Source organism: Microcaecilia unicolor, chromosome 1, assembly GCF_901765095.1.
Source record: "Microcaecilia unicolor chromosome 1, aMicUni1.1, whole genome shotgun sequence".
Taxonomy (NCBI): Eukaryota; Metazoa; Chordata; class Amphibia; order Gymnophiona; family Siphonopidae; genus Microcaecilia; species Microcaecilia unicolor.
The window spans coordinates 48,682,192-48,700,683 of NC_044031.1; the positions used below are offsets into that span (position 1 = coordinate 48,682,192).

The window sequence follows — 18,492 nt, forward strand, 5'->3', positions numbered from 1 at the left end:
GAGAGGTGATGAGGTAGAGAAAGCAAGGTTTATCTTTTGAACCTTGTTGTGAAAGAATTCAGCAAGGAGATAATGAAGGGGGAGTTGGGGGAGGGGGCACCTTGAGGAGAGAGTTCAATGTGGTGAAGAGAAGTCGAGGATTAGAGCCAAGAGAGTTGGTCAGTTGGATATAATAATCCTGTTTGGCACGTAAAAGAGCAGATTGGAAGGAGGTCAGCATGAACTTAAAGTGTAAGAAATCAGCAATGGCCCGAGATTTCCGCCAGAGTACATTGTGGAGGACAAAAGATAACGAAACAGCCTCTACATCACTGAATCTAAGGAAATCAATTTTGGGAGTTTCATCATGTCATTAACTATGTTTTGGTCTAAGTAAACTATCGCTGCACAATCTTTCAGAGCCCTGAAGAAACCAATGGTGCAGAACATTTCTGCAGAACCACAGATGCAAGTGTGATACTGGAGAATATGACATTTCAAGAAGCAAGACAATTGATAAAGTTCACCTTTGTGATGGAAAAGAGCAGGGCTTTTTTTGAGGGGTACATGGGGGTACTGAGTACCGGCACCTTTTCCATTGTCTGCTAAAATTGACCCATGGTCTCCAAGTTTTAATGAAAGAGCTCAGGCTTTACACACCAATTCTGCCTTGCCATAGATTCTGTGACTGGTTGCAGTTGGCCTGGTTATTATGGGGTGTGTCCTTCAATGATCATCCCACCCCTGAAGGGTGGCCTGGAATTTTAGTACCGGCACCTTTTTCGCTAGAAAAAACACACTGGAAAAGAGTAAACCACTGACTACCCCCAAGCAATGTTTGTCATAATTCTTTTCCTCCACTTAGTAGACATTGTAATTACCAGTCTTAATGAAAGATTTTCATGCCAAGATTTTCCATTTGTACATGTTTCTGCCCTTTGAAGACATCAAAAAGGGCATTGCTATAACTAGGTGCTAATGTTTTGTGCCCATTGCACACATATATGCTTAGAATACTAGCATATATGTGTGTAAATGCGCACTTAGGCAGTATACTACCATATACACACTTAAGAACTATGCTGTAAATACATGACTGTCTTGCATAGCATATATTTGCAAGCCTTCACTCTCCCTCTTTGGGATGGTCACTCTTAGCATCTCTGCACTCTGTCCTCCCCTAGTCCAGCAGTTTCATTATCCCCACTTCCCTTATTCCAGCAAAAAAGCAAAAGGTAGTATAAAGGTGTGGAACTGCTGTCTAGGCCACTCTGCTAATGGCTCTGCTGGTCCTGCCCCCTTCTGTCGTGTGGGCTTCCTGTTTATGAGGGGCAGAACCAGCACAGCCATCTGCAGCATGGCCTAGTTTTGGGGGGGGGGGGGGGTTTAGTTGGGTTTTTTTGGCAGGTAGTGGCTTGGTTGGCAGGGGGCAAAGAAGCTGTCCTGGACTTTAGTGTGTGTGTTACTTTAGTGTTGGGGGAGGGGGGAAGGGGCCCAGAGGTGGTTAAAGTGGCCCTCTGTTGGTGCCTATCTCTATGTATAGAACATTTACAAAATTACTCTTTAAGTTTTTTCACAAGCCTTTTACTTCTATAAATGGCTACATAGATGAGTAAAAGGGCTATTTAAACATTTCCCATCCTGCATGTAGGTAAAAGTATATGCATTGTTCTTTTTTGTATTTTTGTGGAGGTATTCTTGGGGTAGGACTATCCTAGGGAGGCAATAACACATGTTGTATTTTCAAAACTATACCCATTCTTCTGGAACTTTATCCATGAGAAATGAAAACCTTGATCTCTCCTGTATGAATGTGATACTGTGCTATTTCAGTCGTAGTTCATTTCTCAGAATTCCTTGATTAATTTGTTTTGTAAACCGCCTTGATCTGTGTGCCAGTAAAGGGATAGTATACCACGTAAACTAATCTAGTTTTGAAAATTGCTCTCCTTATAGGGACATTTTCAAACTACTCACATTGCTGCACCGTCCAAGAGTACCCATAGAGATTTATTTATTTATATTCATTCATCGCTCACCATGTACATATTTAAGCTGGTATACATTAAATTAAAAAAAAATGGTCATGGATTTGGTATACTGCCTTTCTGTGGTTACAGCCAAAGTGGTTTACAATTATTATATGCAGGTACTTTCTCTGTCCCTAGAGGGCTCACAATCAAAGTATTGTACCTGGGGCAGTGGAGGATTAAGTGACTTGCCCAGAGTCACAAGGAACCCAGTTCCCCAGGTTCTCAATGCACTACACTAACCACTAGACTACTCCTCCATTCCCATTAAACAATCTAAAATAACAGTACAAATCCATACATAAAGTAAAATCCATTACTATAAATTTGCACCTGCTTTTTCTATGGGCACTTTTTTCCATAGGTTTGAAAATCCAACCCTTTCACTATAGTACACATTATGGCACATGGAGGGTAATTTTACAGCAGGGTGCCTGGTTTCAGAGAGTAAGTAGGTGCTATTTTATAGACACATAGGCACCTATGTGCCTTTATAAAATTTTATGCAGCAGAAATCACACCTAACTTGCAGGCATGGACATTTACATCTGCTGTTGAGCAGTTGTCAACGTCCGTGCCTAGATTACTCAAGTGCACATGTAATTAACATATGTTGTACTTTAAGCATGTAGTTGGAACTCCACCCACGCTGCGCTCAAACTCCACCCCTGTACATGCCTACCAGCGGCATCATGCTTGGGTGCGTAATGAGAGGGATGACCAGCAGAAAAAAAGAGGTGATAGTGCCCTTGTATAAATCTCTGGTGAGGTCCCATTTAGAATACTGTGTACAATTCTGGAGACTGTACCTATGAAAAGATATAAACAGGATGGAGTTGGTCCAGAGGACAGCTACAAAATTGGTCAGTGGTCTCTCATAAAACATATAGGGACAAACTTATAGACCTCATCATGTATACTCTGGAAGAGAGGCGGGAGAGAGGGGATATGATAGTGATGTTTAAATACCTCCGTGGCATTAATGTACAGGAGGTGAGCCTTTTTCAAATGAAGGAAAACTCTGGAATGAGAGGGCATAGGATGAAGTTAAGAGGATATATAGGCTTAGTAATAATCTAAGAAAATACCCTTTCTTGGAAAGGGAGGTGAATGCGTGGAATGGCCTTCCGGTGGAGGTCGTGGAGACAAGGACTGTGTCAGAATTTAAGAAAGCGTGGGACCTCTTAGGAAAAGGAGAAATTAGTGGGTTCCTGAGGATGGGCAGATTGGATGGGCCATTTGGCCCTTATCTGCCATCATGTTTCTATGTTTTTATCATGTCGCCATGTATACTTTTACGCCATTCAGTATTTTTTAGTGTTTAGAAATTCCTTGTAAAATTGCTTTCTTGTAGAATCAGTGCATTCACTAATCTGTAAAATTCGGTACTAAAGTAAGAGCAATCTGTTTTGTGCTTTAACATCCTGTCTGACTTATGCATCTACACTCTCTAGATTCAAATGTCCTTGTTAAGTGGCCTTCCAAAGGTTTCAGATGTAGGCCTATCATTTTCTAAAAACTGTAGGGAAAGGTCACTACTAAGGGTACGGATTTTCAGAAGTTTTGATTTCACACAGCGCTGATAGTGGCAGTTGAATGTTTTGTCAGATGTTTTCTAATGGGATGTCTCAGGAGAACAGATGCAGGATATCCACAGGAAGGCTCTAGAAATTTGTTTTTGTATGACTTTTTCCTTTAACATTTTAGCAAATTAAGCATGGGAATGGAACCTTGGGAGCTGCTGAGATCTGTCTGTCCAATCCCAGCCATGAAATTCCTTCACACAGCTCAAGCCTGCAAGAGGTAGGAGACAAGCATCTTCCTTTAGCGTGAACAGAATGTTTAGAGGTTTCTGTGGAAAATCTCGGGTTCTGTTACCAGTATGAGTGATCTTGGTGTGAGCATTTGTCCACTGGTATTATTGCCCTTCCATCACTGGGTGTCTCCTTTACAAAGGTAAAAAGGAAATGAGGTGGGTGCCAGCCTGCTAATGGTTCTCTGGCAGTTCTACACACTGCTGTGCAGAAAGCTTGGGCTCAGTTCCAAGGTTGAGTCTGATATTCCCAAGGACAGCTTGAGCTGATGATCTGGCAAAGGGTGGAGGAGGGAGCTTAGTAATCATTCAACAGTGACACCTAATAGGCAGATTCCGGGTCCACAAGCACCCAAGGCTTGCGGCCTTTTGGTTAATGCTATTGCTGTGATGGCTGAGCTGAATTGTTAGGGGGAATATAAAAAAATAGGAAGCAACTAGGATTGAAATTGGGCTTCCTACTATCTCAGTTCGTGCTGTGATATGGGTGGAGAGGCAAGGGTTTCAGGTGGGGGAATCACCTGTATAGGGATCCCCATTTCATGGCATTTATAGTGGATAAATGGAAGCATTGTATTGAGGATAATGCCACCCATCTAAATGATACAGGCTTGTTTTGGGAAACAGCTAAAATGTTTTTCAGGAGAGAAACTATAGCTTATGTGAAAGGAAACAGGCTGCTCAGGCGCTGCTGTATCTATAGTGTCAAATTGAGACATGTAAAAGACAATGAATACAGACTGGGACTAGGGAGGCTCGGGATAATCTACAAGCTGTCAGGATAGCTTTGAATTCTAAAATACATGAGAAAATGAAAAAGGTCACATTTGTACTACTGACGTAAGCTCTATAGAAATGGTAACCGCACAGGTAAGCTGCTGGCTCATTTGGTCCACCAATGGCAAGGCCCTAAGTTTTGTAAAAGTTTATTATATCAGGGAGAGACAATTATAGATAGGGAGCATATATTAGCTGTGTTTAGTAAATATTTTCAGGCCTTCTATCAGAGCAGGAACACCCCTTGCTGATTTCTTACACTTTAAGTTCATGCTGTCCTCCTTCCAATCTGCTCTTTTACGTGCCAAACAGGATTATTATATCCAACTGACCAACTCTCTTGGCTCTAATCCTCGACTTCTCTTCACCACATTGAACTCTCTCCTCAAGGTGCCCCTCCCCCAACTCCCCCCTTCATTATCTCCTCAGACCCTTGCTGAATTCTTTCACAACAAGGTTCAAAAGATAAACCTTGCTTTCTCTACCTCACCACCTCTCCCTCCACTAGTCCGTTCCCCTCTCTCTCCTTCCCCTCATTCCCTTTCCTCCTTTCCTAAAGTTACTATTGAGGAAACTACATTTCTCCTTTCTTCCTCAAAATGTACCACCTGTTCCTCTGATCCCATTCCCACCCACCTTCTTAATGCCATCTCTCCTGCTCTTATTCCTTTTATCTGTCACATTCTCAACCTCTCACTTTCCACTGCGACTGTCCCTGCTGCCTTTAAACATGCTGTGGTCACACCTCTCCTTAAGAAGCCTTCACTCGACCCTACTTGTCCCTCTAATTACCGACCCATCTCCCTCCTTCCTTTTCTCTCCAAATTACTTGAGCGTGCTGTTCACCGCCGCTGCTTTGATTTTCTCTCCTCACATGCTATTCTTGACCCACTACAATCTGGTTTTCGGCCTCTCCACTCAACCGAAACTGCGCTTACTAAAGTCTCCAATGACCTATTACTGGCTAAATCCAGAGGTCAATATTCCATCCTCATTCTTCTTGATCTTTCCGCTGCTTTTGACACTGTCGATCACAGCATACTTCTCGATACCCTGTCCTCACTTGGATTCCAGGGCTCTGTCCTTTCCTGGTTCTCTTCCTACCTCTCCCTCCGCACCTTTAGTGTTCACTCTGGTGGATCCTCTTCTACTTCTATCCCTCCGCCTGTCGGCGTACCTCAGGGTTCTGTTCTTGGTCCCCTCCTCTTTTCTATCTACACTTCTTCCCTTGGTTCATTAATCTCATCCCATGGCTTTTCCTACCATCTCTATGCTGATGACTCCCAAATCTACCTTTCTACCCCTGATATCTCACCTTGCATCCAAACCAAAGTTTCAGCATGCTTGTCTGACATTGCTGTCTGGATGTCTCTACGCCACCTGAAATTAAATATGACCAAAACCGAGCTTCTCATTTTCCCCCCCAAACCCACCTCCCCGCTCCCCCCATTTTCTATTTCTGTTGATGGCTCTCTCATTCTCCCTGTCTCCTCAGCTCGAAACCTTGGGGTCATCTTTGACTCTTCTCTCTCCTTCTCTGCTCATATCCAGCAGATTGCCAAGACCTGTCGTTTCTTTCTTTACAACATCCGAAAAATCCGCCCCTTTCTTTCCGAGCACTCTACCAAAACCCTCATCCACACCCTTGTCACCTCTCGTTTAGACTACTGCAATCTGCTTCTTGCTGGCCTCCCACTTAGTCACCTCTCCCCTTTCCAGTCGGTTCAAAACTCTGCTGCCCGTCTCATCTTCCGCCAGGGTCGCTTTACTCATACTACCCCTCTCCTCAAGACCCTTCACTGGCTCCCTATCCGTTTTTGCATCCTGTTCAAACTTCTTCTACTAACTTATAAATGTACTCACTCTGCTGCTCCCCAGTATCTCTTCACACTCGTCCTTCCCTACACCCCTACCCGTGCACTCCGCTCCATGGATAAATCCTTCTTATCTGTTCCCTTCTCCACTACTGCCAACTCCAGACTTCGCGCCTTCTGTCTCACTGCACCCTACGCCTGGAATAAACTTCCTGAGCCCCTACGTCTTGCTCCATCCTTGGCCACCTTTAAATCTAGACTGAAAGCCCACCTCTTTAACATTGCTTTTGACTCATAACCACTTGTAACCACTCGCCTCCACCTACCCTCTTCTCTTCCTTCCCGTTCACATTAATTGATTTGATTTGCTTACTTTATTTATTTTTTTGTCTATTAGATTGTAAGCTCTTTGAGCAGGGACTGTCTTTCTTCTATGTTTGTGCAGCGCTGCGTACGCCTTGTAGCGCTATAGAAATGCTAAATAGTAGTAGTAGTAGTACTATTGGGACAATAGAGGAATATTTATCATCTTTGGAACTGCCTCAATTCAGGGCCAAGGCAGTTCAATCATAGGGGACCCTATTACAGCATATATCATGGCAGCAATAAACAGACCTCACTGTTCAAGGCCCCGGGACCTGATGACTTTACTTCAGAATCCTATAAAATCATACAGGATCACGTCTCGCTGCCCTTGGAGGCTTACTTCAAGCGGTATACGACAAGCAGTCTTTCCCTGACTATGCAAATCATTCTACTATAATAGTTCTTTACTTTACTTTATAAAGGATTTGTAGCCCGTAGATACCAAAATAGTTCACTATCCAGCTTATTTTTGAAGGAGATCGCCGGCCATCTTCCGACACAAATCGGGAAATGGCCGGTGATCTCCTGAACCCGGCCAAGGCAGTATAATGGAAAGTCGATTTTGGCCGGCGCCAACTGCTTTCCGTCGCGAATCCAGCCAAACTTCAAGGGGGCATTTCGGTAGGGTAGCGAAGGTGGGACGGGGGCGTGGTTACGAGATGGCTGGCTTCGCCTGATAATGGAAAAAAGAAAGGCGGCCCTGACGAGCATTTCGCCGGCTTCACTTGGTCCAAAACCCCCCAAAACCCACTGTACCCACATGTAGGTGCCCCCCTTCATCCCTAAGGGCTATGGTAGTGGTGTAGAGTTGGGGGGAGTGGGTTTTGGGTGGGATTTCGGGGGCTCAGCACACAAGGTAAGGGAGGTATGCACCTGGGAGCAATTTTTGAAGTCCACTGCAGTGCCCCCTAGGGTGCCCGGTTGGTGTCCTGGCATGTTAGGGGGACCAGTGCACTACAATTGCTGGCTCCTCCCACGACCAAATGCCTTGCATTTGGCCGGGTTTGAGATCACCGGCATTAGTTTCCATTATCGCCGGAAACCGATGCCAGCCATCTCTAAAGCCAGCCCAAATGCTGACATTTGGCTGGCTCCAACCGTATTATCGAAACAAAAGATAGCCAGCTATCTTTTTCGATAATATGGTTCGGGCGACGCTTTACAGCGCAGGCCATTTGCCGTTCGATTATGCCCCTCCACGGGTTACAAAATTTAAGAGCTTGAACACATTATTCAGGTAATACAAGTACTACTACTACTTATCACTTCTAAAGCGCTACAAGGCATACGCAGCGCTGTACACCATAAACAAAAAAAGACAGTCCCTGCTCAAAGAGCTCACAATCTAAATACAGATAAATCTATATAATCAATAATCTAAATAACATCAATACATATTAATCCAATAATAGAATACAAATTATAAAAAATCTCAATTAAAGGAACATATAGTAAATGATGGCAGATAAAGACCTGTATGGTCCATCCAGTCTGTCCAACAAGATAAAGATTTCACATATTTCTTAAATAAAAAGATTTTAAGCAATCTCCTAAAAATATTATAGCCTCTCATTGTTCTAAGTTCTAAAGACAGAGAATTCCAAAAGGTAGCGATCTGGTAAGAAAGAGAAGAAGACAAAAATTCAATAAACTTACATAAAAAGGGGTTAAAGACTCTAATTTACCCAAAGAGAAAATTAGTCGTATTGCCATATTTTGCACAACCTCCAGTCTTCTCAAGTAAGCCTTAGTATAACCTGCATAAACTATATTTCAGTAATCAATTCTGGGCAAAATTAAAGACTGAACTACAAGCCTAAATACAGAAGAATCAAAATTCTTTCTTATGTGGTGGTGTTTTTTTTAGTAGAAAGATTTCTTAACAACCAAATTAATGTAAGATTTCATACTAAGGGTGCTATCCACCTCTACCCCCAATGTTCTACCTAAGCCTGGTAAGAACCATTCATTACTAGAATTATAATACCCCATTTTATTGATAAACTTTGAATTAAAATTGCTGGCAAAAATCTTGGCTACACGTTTGGCTAAATTTCTCCCAGGGGTGGCACATGCGGATCAGGTGGGGTTCATACAGAATAGGTAGGCAGTTTAGAATGTGCTAGAGCTTTGGCAGAGATGGATCATTGTGCTACGCAAGGGATATCCCTGCCTTGTTAATCTGCCTAGATGCCCAAAAGGCCTTTGACTGTGTACATTGACCTTATTTGTTTCTATTCCTGGGGAGATATGGATTGGAGGGACTTTTTGTAGAGATGCTTAAACTGTTGTTTCATAGCCCTGTGTCTGCTGTCAGAGTAAATGGGCTCACATCTGATTATTACCCTCTGAGGAGGCAGGGGTGCCCTCTCTGCCTATTGTTGTGTATTTTAGCCTTAGAGCCTTTGTTGATTAAACTGAGGGGGACGAAGGGGTTCAGGGTCTTCAGGGAAGTTATAAAGTGTATTGCATTCGCAGATGACTTGCTATTTTAATAGTGACTCGGCCACACCGCTATATGGAACAGATGCTCAATCTGAGAAGGCATCATGGGATGGTCTCTGGTTTTGTGCTGAACCTGGACAAGTCAGAAGTGATGCCATTGGGGAGGGGGGGTATGATTACTCTGATTGGTCAGGGAATTTTCCCCTTTCAAAAGTTGACAATCAGTTGAAATATGTAGGGGTCTATCTTACTGTTAATGTGGGTGAGGCTTACAAAGCAAATATTACAACTTTATTGCAGAAATCTATGGATATTTTAACTTTAACTTTGTGGACCACATTACCTTTGAGTCTGCAGGGGCGACTAACATTGTATAAGATGGTGTTATTCCCCAAGTGGCTTTATGTATTACAGACTTTTCCACTGTTCCTGACTAATAGAGACATTGTGAGATTTCATAAAGTGTTGCAAAATTTCTTTGGAGTAATATAAAACCACGGGCTACTTTAGCTGTCAAGTAAAGCTGTCACCTCACTCGACTGTGTGAGGTGCAACAAGTAATTGGATCCTGACATGTCTAAGTCTTACTTACAAAGATGGTGGGATGCAGGTTTATGACATGTGAGAGACTTGGTCAATACAGAGGGGCGTATTGAATCCTTTGAGGTGTTGCAAGAGGAGGGCTTCCTGTGGCCCGAAGACTGGTACTCTTACTTGCAGGTGTCTCATTATTATTATTAGGATCATTACCCTCTTCGGCATGAGGATGCAGTGGATTTGATTTGTTTACTCTCACTAGAGACACCAAGGCAAGCCTATCTTTTTATCAAGTCATCATGTACAATTTAGACCCTGGGATTATGACTTGATGGCTTTTGCTTGGAATAGAGTTAGCAGACACCGAGCAAGTGTCTGGGGACACGTTGCATCTTTTGATGAAGAATATTAAAAATCAAGTTGTTCATCTCTTCAGCTAGAGCAACAGTATAACTTTCTGATGCATATGTAGGTCTCTCCACAATGGGCTTTTCTTGCACAGATTAGTACATAAGTATTGCCATACTAGGACAAACCGAAGGTCCATCAAGCCCAGCATGCTGTTTCCAACAGTGGCCAATCCAGGTCACACAAGTACCTGGAAAGATCTCAGAACAGTATAATACATCTTATGCTACTTATTCTAGAAATAAGCAGTGGATTTTCCCCAAGCCCATTTTAATAATGGTCTATGGACTTTTCCTTTAGGAAGCGATCCATACCATTTTTAAAACCCTGCTAAGCTAACCACTTTTACTACATTCTCTGGCAACGAATTCCAGAGTTTAATTACACGTTGAGTGAAGAAATATTTTCTCCGATTTGTTTTAAATTTACTACTTTGTAGCTTCATTGCATATACCCCCTAGTCCTAGTATTTTTGGAAAGAGTAAACAAGCAATTCACGTCTACCTGTTCCACTGTGCTCATTATTTTATAGACCTCTATCATATCTCCCCTCAGCCATTTTAGCCTTTCCTCGTAGGGAAGTGAATTTAATGGGTGTTTGTGTGCCTCCAGGGTCCTGTCTGGTATGTGGGTTAGGTAGCCAAATACCAGAGGAATTCTTCCGAAGGCTTTCAGTAGCACCCACTATCATCTGACTCCTTCTCATACCCATCCCCACCCAAGAGATTAGCTACCCCTCTAAATATGGTATAAGAAAGAGAGAGAAGATAGATTGCAAAGATATATAGCTTTTATTTCTTACCAGAGGAATACAGGGCAATCATGAGCATCAATCAAACTAGCAGCATCTCAGGATGGCATCTGAGGATTCTTTTGCCACACCTAGATTTGCTGTCACTTTTATACCCTTCTGGCTGCATTAAAACCAATGGCTCTACATTGACTTCAATGTTAAGGTTGTTTACCCAAAACCTGCTTGACCGCAAGGATGCTCACAAGAAAGACTCCCTCCCCTCTTGGACAGCTACTTCCCCTTTTTACTTTCCTATTTTACTTGCACCTGGCATTATCTTCACAAAAACAAGTTTTTTCCAACTAAGATACAGAACCAAGGGAATCCATTTTGTAACTGGGTTCCATTTTGTTTTCAAATTCCTTGACCAAACTTTTCCAATTCAGATTATTTAGGCCTTAATCCGGGCTAAAAACTAGGCCATGCATTTCCAGCAAGCTCCTAGCAATGCTAGCCATCAGATTCTTGACTTGGCCAGTGTTTCTAACAGCCTGAGCTCTAAAATTTGACTTCCCACCCTTCCAGTGGGGGCTCCTAGCTGTACCATAATTATACATTCCCCTCTTGTCACCCCATCAGCTGGGGTGACATCAAGTTTGTCACCATCTATTCCAGAAGGTGCCAAACTATCAAATGAGAGGGCGTGTTTTGGCCTTAGGAATTGTCGATACCAGATAGGGAACTTCATTCTCAGGTACTGCTATATTATTTGGGGTGGATGGAATTCCCTTGTTATTACCCAACCCCTTTGGGCCTTAATCCTGATGTCACCCCTCTTGAGACTTGCTCAAACCTGTGGTAAGAAAGATTTTATAGGTGAGAAAGATTTATGGATTCATCTACAAAATCCATCAGGCTTATCCTATTGATTTTGCAAGCATAATTTCATGTAACAAAAATATGTATTCTTATAAAATTTCACCATTGAATGATATTTTTCCTGCTGTAAGCGAATTATGCAGGTTATATACTGATTGGCATTATTTGACATAGTCTAATATTCAGCATTACTTTGCAAATAGTAGCAATCTCAGGTGTATCATACTACTAAATAGTTGCAGGTCTTTCTATGGCTTCTATTGTATCTGTTGCATTTTTCCTGGCACCAACGTCAGGCTCATTGGTCTATAATTTCCCGGCTCTCCTCTGGAACCTTTTTTAAAAATTGGCGTTACATTGGCCACCCTCCATTCTTCCGGAACCATGCTTGATTTTAAAGATAAATTACATATTACTAACAATAGTTCTACAAGTTCACTTTTCAAGTCTGTCAGTATTCAGGGATGAATACCATCCGGTCCAGGAGATTTGCTACTCTTCTGTTTGTCAAATTGCACCATTACATCCTCCAGGTTTATAGAAGTTTCATTCAGTTTCTCTGACTCGTCAGCCTTGAATGCCATTTCTGACACTGGTATCTCTCCCAAATTTTCTTCGGTGAAGACCGAGGCACGAAGAATTTATTTAATCTCTTCTCTATGGAAATGTCTTCCCTGAGTGCCCCTTTTACCCCTTGGTCATCTAGCGGTCCAACCAATTCTTTTGCCGACTTCGTGCTTTTAATATACCTAACAAAAATTTTACTATCCACCTTATAATCGAAAGAGAAAAACGCCTAGATTTCGACCCAAATCGGGAGATAGACGTTTATCTCACAAAAACGAATAAATCGGTATAATCGAAAGCCGATTTTGGACGTTTTCAACTGCACTCCGTCGCGGATGCGTACAAAGTTGATGGGGGCATGTCAGAGGTGTGGCGAAGGTGGAACTGGGGCGTGGTTATCGGCCGAGGAGAGATGTCCGCGTTAGGGCAATAATCAAAAAAATAAAGATGTTTTAGCGAAAATTTAGGACACGTTTGTTGGACCCTTTTTTCACACGAACAGGTCCCAAAAAAGTGCTATAAATGACCACATGACCATCGGAGGGAATCGGGGATGACCTCCCCTGACTCCCCCAGTGGTCACTAACCCCCTCCCACCACAAAAAAAATGATGTTTCACAACTTGTTATTTTCACCATCAAATGTCATACCCACCTCCCTGGCAGCAGTATGCAGGTCCCTGGAGCAGTTGTTAGGGGGTGCAGTGGACTTCAGGCAGGTGGACCCAGGCCCATCCCCCCCTACCTGTTACAATTGTGCTGCTTAATGCTTATTAGTCGTCCAACCCCCCCAAACCCACTGTACCCACATGTAGGTGCCCCCCTTCACCCCTTAGGGCTATAATAATGCTGTAGACTTGTGGGCAGTGGGTTTTGAGGGGGATTTGGGGGGCTCAACACACAAGGGAAGGGTGCTATGCACCTGGGAGCTCTTTTACCTTTTTTTTTGTTTGTTTTTGTAAAAGTGCCCCCTAGGGTGCCTGTTTGGTGTCCTGGCATGTGAGGGGGACCAGTGCACTACGAATCCTGGCCCCTCCCATGAACAAATGCCTTGGATTTATTCGTTTTTGAGCTGGGCGCTTTCATTTTCCATTATCGCTGAAAAACAAAAACGCCCAGCTCACAAATTGTCGAATAAAACATGGACGTCTATTTTTTGCGAAAATACGGTTCGGTCTGCCCCTTCACGGACCCGTTCTTGGAGATAAACGCCCATGGAGATAGACGTTTTCGTTCGATTATGCCCCTCTATGTGTGTTTGCTTCCAACGCAATCTTTTTTTCGAAGCTCCTCTTAGCCTTCCTTATCAGCGCTTTGCATTTGACTTGCCATTCCTTATGCTATTTCTTATTTTCAGTCGGATCATTCTTCCATTTTTTTAAGGATTTTCTTTTAGCTCTAATAGCTTCCTTCACCTCACTTTTTAACCATGCCGGCTGTCATTTGGTCTTCCTTCCTCCTTTTTTAATACATGAAATATATTTGGCATGGGCTTCCAGGATGGTATTTGTGAACAGCATTCATGCCTGATGTAAATTTTGACCTTCGCAGCTGCTCCTCTAAGTTTTTTTTTTTTTTTTCACCATTCTTCTCATTTTATCATAGTCTTCTTTTTGAAAGTTAAATGCCTAACGTATTGGATTTCCTGTGTGTACTTACTCCAAAGCCCATATCAAATCTGACCATATTATGATCACTGTTATCAAGCGGCTCCTGCACCAGATCATGCACTCCACTAAGGACTAGGTCAAGAATTTTTCCTCCTCTTGTTGGCTGCTCCATAAAACAGTCCTTGATTTCCTCAAGGAATTTTACCTCCCTAGCATGCCTTGATGTTACATTTACCCAGTCAATATCAGGGTAATTGAAGTCACCCTTTGTGTTGCCCAGTTTGGTAGCCTCCCTAATTTCTGATAACATTTCTACATCTATCTGTTCATTCTCTGAGGACAAGCAGGCTGCTTGTTCTCACTGATGGGTGACGTCCAGGGCAGCCCCTCCAATCGGAAACTTCACTAGCAAAGGCCTTTGCTAGTCCTCGCGCGCCCATGCGCACCGCGCATGCGCGGCCGTCTTCCCGCCCGAACCGGCTCGTGTTCGTCAGTCTTCTTTTGTCCGCGCTCGGTACGGTCGTGTTTCGCTGTTCGTGCCCCGGAAAGTTGACCTCACGCGTCGTTTTTCGACTCGTTCTTTAAAAGGAAAATAATAAAGAGAAGAGTGTTTCGGGAGGAGACCTTTTGGTTTTTTTCCCTTCCCGTATTTCGAGTTTTTCGCCCCGGTAAGTTTTCTTTCGTCGTCGGGGTAGGCCTTAGTTAGGCCTCGGTCGAAGTTTTCTTCTCCCTATTTTTGTGGTGTCATTTTCGCCATTTCGAGTTTTGATCTCGCCGGCGTGATTTTTCCGCCCATGACATCGAAGTCTCCCAGCGGCTTCAAGAAGTGCACCCAGTGCGCCCGGGTAATCTCGCTCACTGACAGGCACGCGTCGTGTCTTCAGTGTCTGGGGGCTGGGCACCGCCCTCAGGCCTGTAGTCTGTGTTCCCTTTTACAAAAGCGGACTCAGGTAGCGAGGTTAGCCCAGTGGAACATCTTGTTCTCGGGCTCTTCGTCGGCATCGGCACCGGGGGTATCGAGTGCATCGACGTCGTCAGCGCCCGGACCTTCATCCTCGCCCCCGATTGCATCGAGGCATCGACCCTCTGCATCGGGGCGACATCGGAAGGCTGCGTCGGCGTCGGTGGTGTCGAGACCTCCTCGTCTGCTGATGTCGTCGGACGGTGGTGCTTCGTCTGGAATGCAGGTGAGGGCTGTCCATTCCCCTGATGGTGGCGGTGAGCCTTCGGGTGGGTCTCCCCCTACCCTGAGGGCTCCTGCGGTACAGCCCCCCCGAGACCGACCCTCTTCGGTCTCGGCCCCGAGGAAGAGACGGCTGGATTCTACGTCCTCCTCGTCGGTGCCGGGAAGCGCCGGTGACGTGCTTCGCTCCAAGAAATCGAAGAAGCATCGACACCGGTCCCCTTCCCGTGTCGGCACCGAGAGCTCTGGGTCGCCGAGGGAGTCGGCACCCAGCAGGCATCGGCACCGAGAGGACCGCTCACCCTCTGTCCAAGAGGTGTCGATGCGCTCCACTCTGGACAGCCCGGAACAGCCTCCACGCCCGGAACAGACTCTGACATCGACGCCTGCATCGACTTCCATGCCTTTTTCTGCAGCCACTCTGAACGAGAGTCTCCGGGCCGTTCTCCCAGAGATCCTGGGAGAGCTGTTGCGCCCTACCCCTCCGGTACCGGGGGTGCTTGCGCCACCGGTACTGTTGAGTGAGGCGCCGGCTGGCCCATTGCCCGGGGTGAGGTCTCCGGCATCGGTACCGCGTGCGGTACCGACTGCGGCCGCCTCCCAGGAAGGCTCCCCGACTACGTCGGCGGAGGGAGCTTCGCCGGTGCGGGCGAGGGAGTCTACCTCTCGACGCTCCCACCGTGGCCGTGGTTCCACGGAATCGAGCCGGGCACGGTTGCAGACACAGGTTTGTGAACTTGTGTCTGACACCGATGGTGAGGCCTCGTGGGAAGAAGAGGAAGACATCAGATATTTCTCTGACGAGGAGTCTGAGGGTCTTCCTTCTGATCCCACTCCCTCTCCTGAAAGGCAGCTTTCTCCTCCCGAGAGTCTGTCTTTGGCTTCCTTTGTCCGGGAGATGTCTACGGCCATCCCCTTCCCGGTGGTTGTGGAGGACGAGCCCAGGGCTGAAATGTTTGAGCTCCTGGACTATCCTTCTCCACCTAAGGAAGCATCCACAGTACCCATGCATCATGGCCTAAAAACGACATTGCTGGCGAACTGGACCAAGCCATTAACTAACCCCCACATTCCCAAGAAGATCGAGTCCCAGTACCGGATCCATGGGGACCCAGAGCTGATGCGCACTCAGTTGCCTCACGACTCTGGAGTTGTGGATTTGGCCCTAAAGAAGGCCAAGAGTTCTAGGGAGCATGCTTCGGCGCCCCCGGGCAAGGACTCTAGAACCTTGGACTCCTTTGGGAGGAAGGCCTACCATTCTTCTATGCTCGTGGCCAAAATTCAGTCCTACCACCTCTACACGAGCATACACATGCGGAACAATGTGCGGCAGTTGGCGGGCTTGGTGGATAAGCTCCCCTCTGAGCAAGCCAAGCCTTTTCAGGAGGTGGTCAGGCAGCTGAAGGCGTGCAGAAAATTCCTGGCCAGAGGGGTGTATGACACCTTTGATGTTGCGTCCAGGGCCGCTGCTCAAGGTGTGGTGATGCGCAGACTCTCATGGCTGCGTGCCTCCGACCTGGAGAATAGAATCCAGCAGCGGATTGCGGACTCACCTTGCCGTGCGGATAATATTTTTGGAGAGAAAGTCGAACAGGTGGTAGAGCAGCTCCACCAGCGGGACACCGCATTCGACAAGTTCTCCCGCCGGCAGCCTTCAGCCTCTACCTCTACAGGTAGAAGATTTTTTGGGGGAAGGAAGACTGTTCCCTACTCTTCTGGCAAGCGTAGGTACAATCCTCCTTCTCGACAGCCTGTGGCCCAGGCTAAGCCCCAGCGCGCTCGCTCTCGTCAGCAGCGTGCGCCTCAGCAAGGCCCCTCGGCTCCCCAGCAAAAGCAAGGGACGAGCTTTTGACTGGCTCCAGCAGAGCATAGCCGACATCCAAGTGTCAGTGCCGGGCGACCTACCAGTCGGGGGGAGGTTGAAAGCTTTTCACCTAAGGTGGCCTCTCAAAACCTCCGATCAGTGGGTTCTTCAAATAGTCCGGCAAGGATACACCCTCAATTTGGCCTCAAAACCTCCAAATTGTTTTCCGGGAGCTCAATCTTACAGCTTCCAACACAAGCAGGTACTTGCAGAGGAACTCTCCGCCCTTCTCAGCGCCAATGCGGTCGAGCCCGTGCCATCCGGGCAAGAAGGGCTGGGATTCTATTCCAGGTACTTCCTTGTGGAAAAGAAAACAGGGGGGATGCGTCCCATCCTAGACCTAAGGGCCCTGAACAAATATCTGGTCAAAAAAAGTTCAGGATGCTTTCCCTGGGCACCCTTCTCCCCATGATTCAGGAAAACGATTGGCTATGCTCTCTGGACTTGAAGGACGCCTACACGCACATCCCGATACTGCCAGCTCACAGACAGTATCTGCGATTTCAGCTGGGCACACGTCACTTCCAGTACTGTGTGCTACCCTTTGGGCTCGCCTCTGCACCCAGAGTGTTCACAAAGTGCTTGGCTGTAGTAGCAGCGGCACTTCGCAAACTGGGGGTACACGTGTTCCCATATCTCGACGATTGGCTGGTGAAGAACACATCCGAGGCAGGAGCCCTGCAGTCCATGCAGATGACTATTCGCCTCCTGGAGCTACTGGGGTTTGTGATAAATTACCCAAAGTCCCATCTTCTCCCAGTGCAGAAACTCGAATTCATAGGAGCTCTGCTGGATTCTCGGACGGCTCGCGCTTATCTCCCAGAGACGAGAGCCAACAATTTGTTGTCCCTCGTCTCGCGGGTGCGAGCGTCCCAGCAGATCACAGCTCGGCAGATGTTGAGATTGTTGGGCCACATGGCCTCCACAGTTCATGTGACTCCCATGGCCCGCCTTCACATGAGATCTGCTCAATGGACCCTAGCTTCCCAGTGATTTCAGGCTGCTGGGGATCTAGAAGACGTGATCCACCTGTCCACGAGTTTTCTCAAATCCCTGTATTGGTGGACAATTTGGTCCAATTTGACTCTGGGACGTCCTTTCCAAATTCCTCAGCCACAAAAAGTGCTGACCACGGATGCGTCTCTTCTGGGGTGGGGAGCTCATGTCGATGGGGCTTCACACCCAAGGAAGCTGGTCCCTCCAGGAACGCGATCTGCAGATCAATCTTCTGGAGTTACGAACGATCTGGAACGCTCTGAAGGCTTTCAGAGATCGGCTGTCCCACCAAATTATCCAAATTCAGACAGACAACCAGGTTGCCATGTACTACGTCAACAAGCAGGGGGGCACCGGATCTCGCCCCCTGTGTCAGGAAGCCGTCAGCATGTAGCTCTGGGCTCGCCGTCACGGCATGGTGCTCCAAGCCACGTATCTGGCAGGCGTAAACAACAGTCTGGCCGACAGGTTGAGCAGGATTATGCAACCTCA

The 18,492-nt window shown here is 46.0% G+C and overlaps 1 protein-coding gene across 4 annotated transcripts in view; it reads left to right on the forward strand.

Moving 5' to 3' along the window:
- The window catches only part of LOC115465994 (tubulin delta chain-like), a 145,908-nt gene that overhangs the window by 115,830 nt on the left and 11,586 nt on the right, over positions 1–18,492 (forward strand). For all 4 annotated transcript variants that reach the window (XM_030196945.1, XM_030196953.1, XM_030196928.1 and 1 more), the window contains one exon: positions 3,717–3,812. In XM_030196945.1, the coding sequence (XP_030052805.1) occupies positions 3,717–3,812 (96 nt within the window). The remainder of the gene's footprint in view (positions 1–3,716; positions 3,813–18,492) is intronic.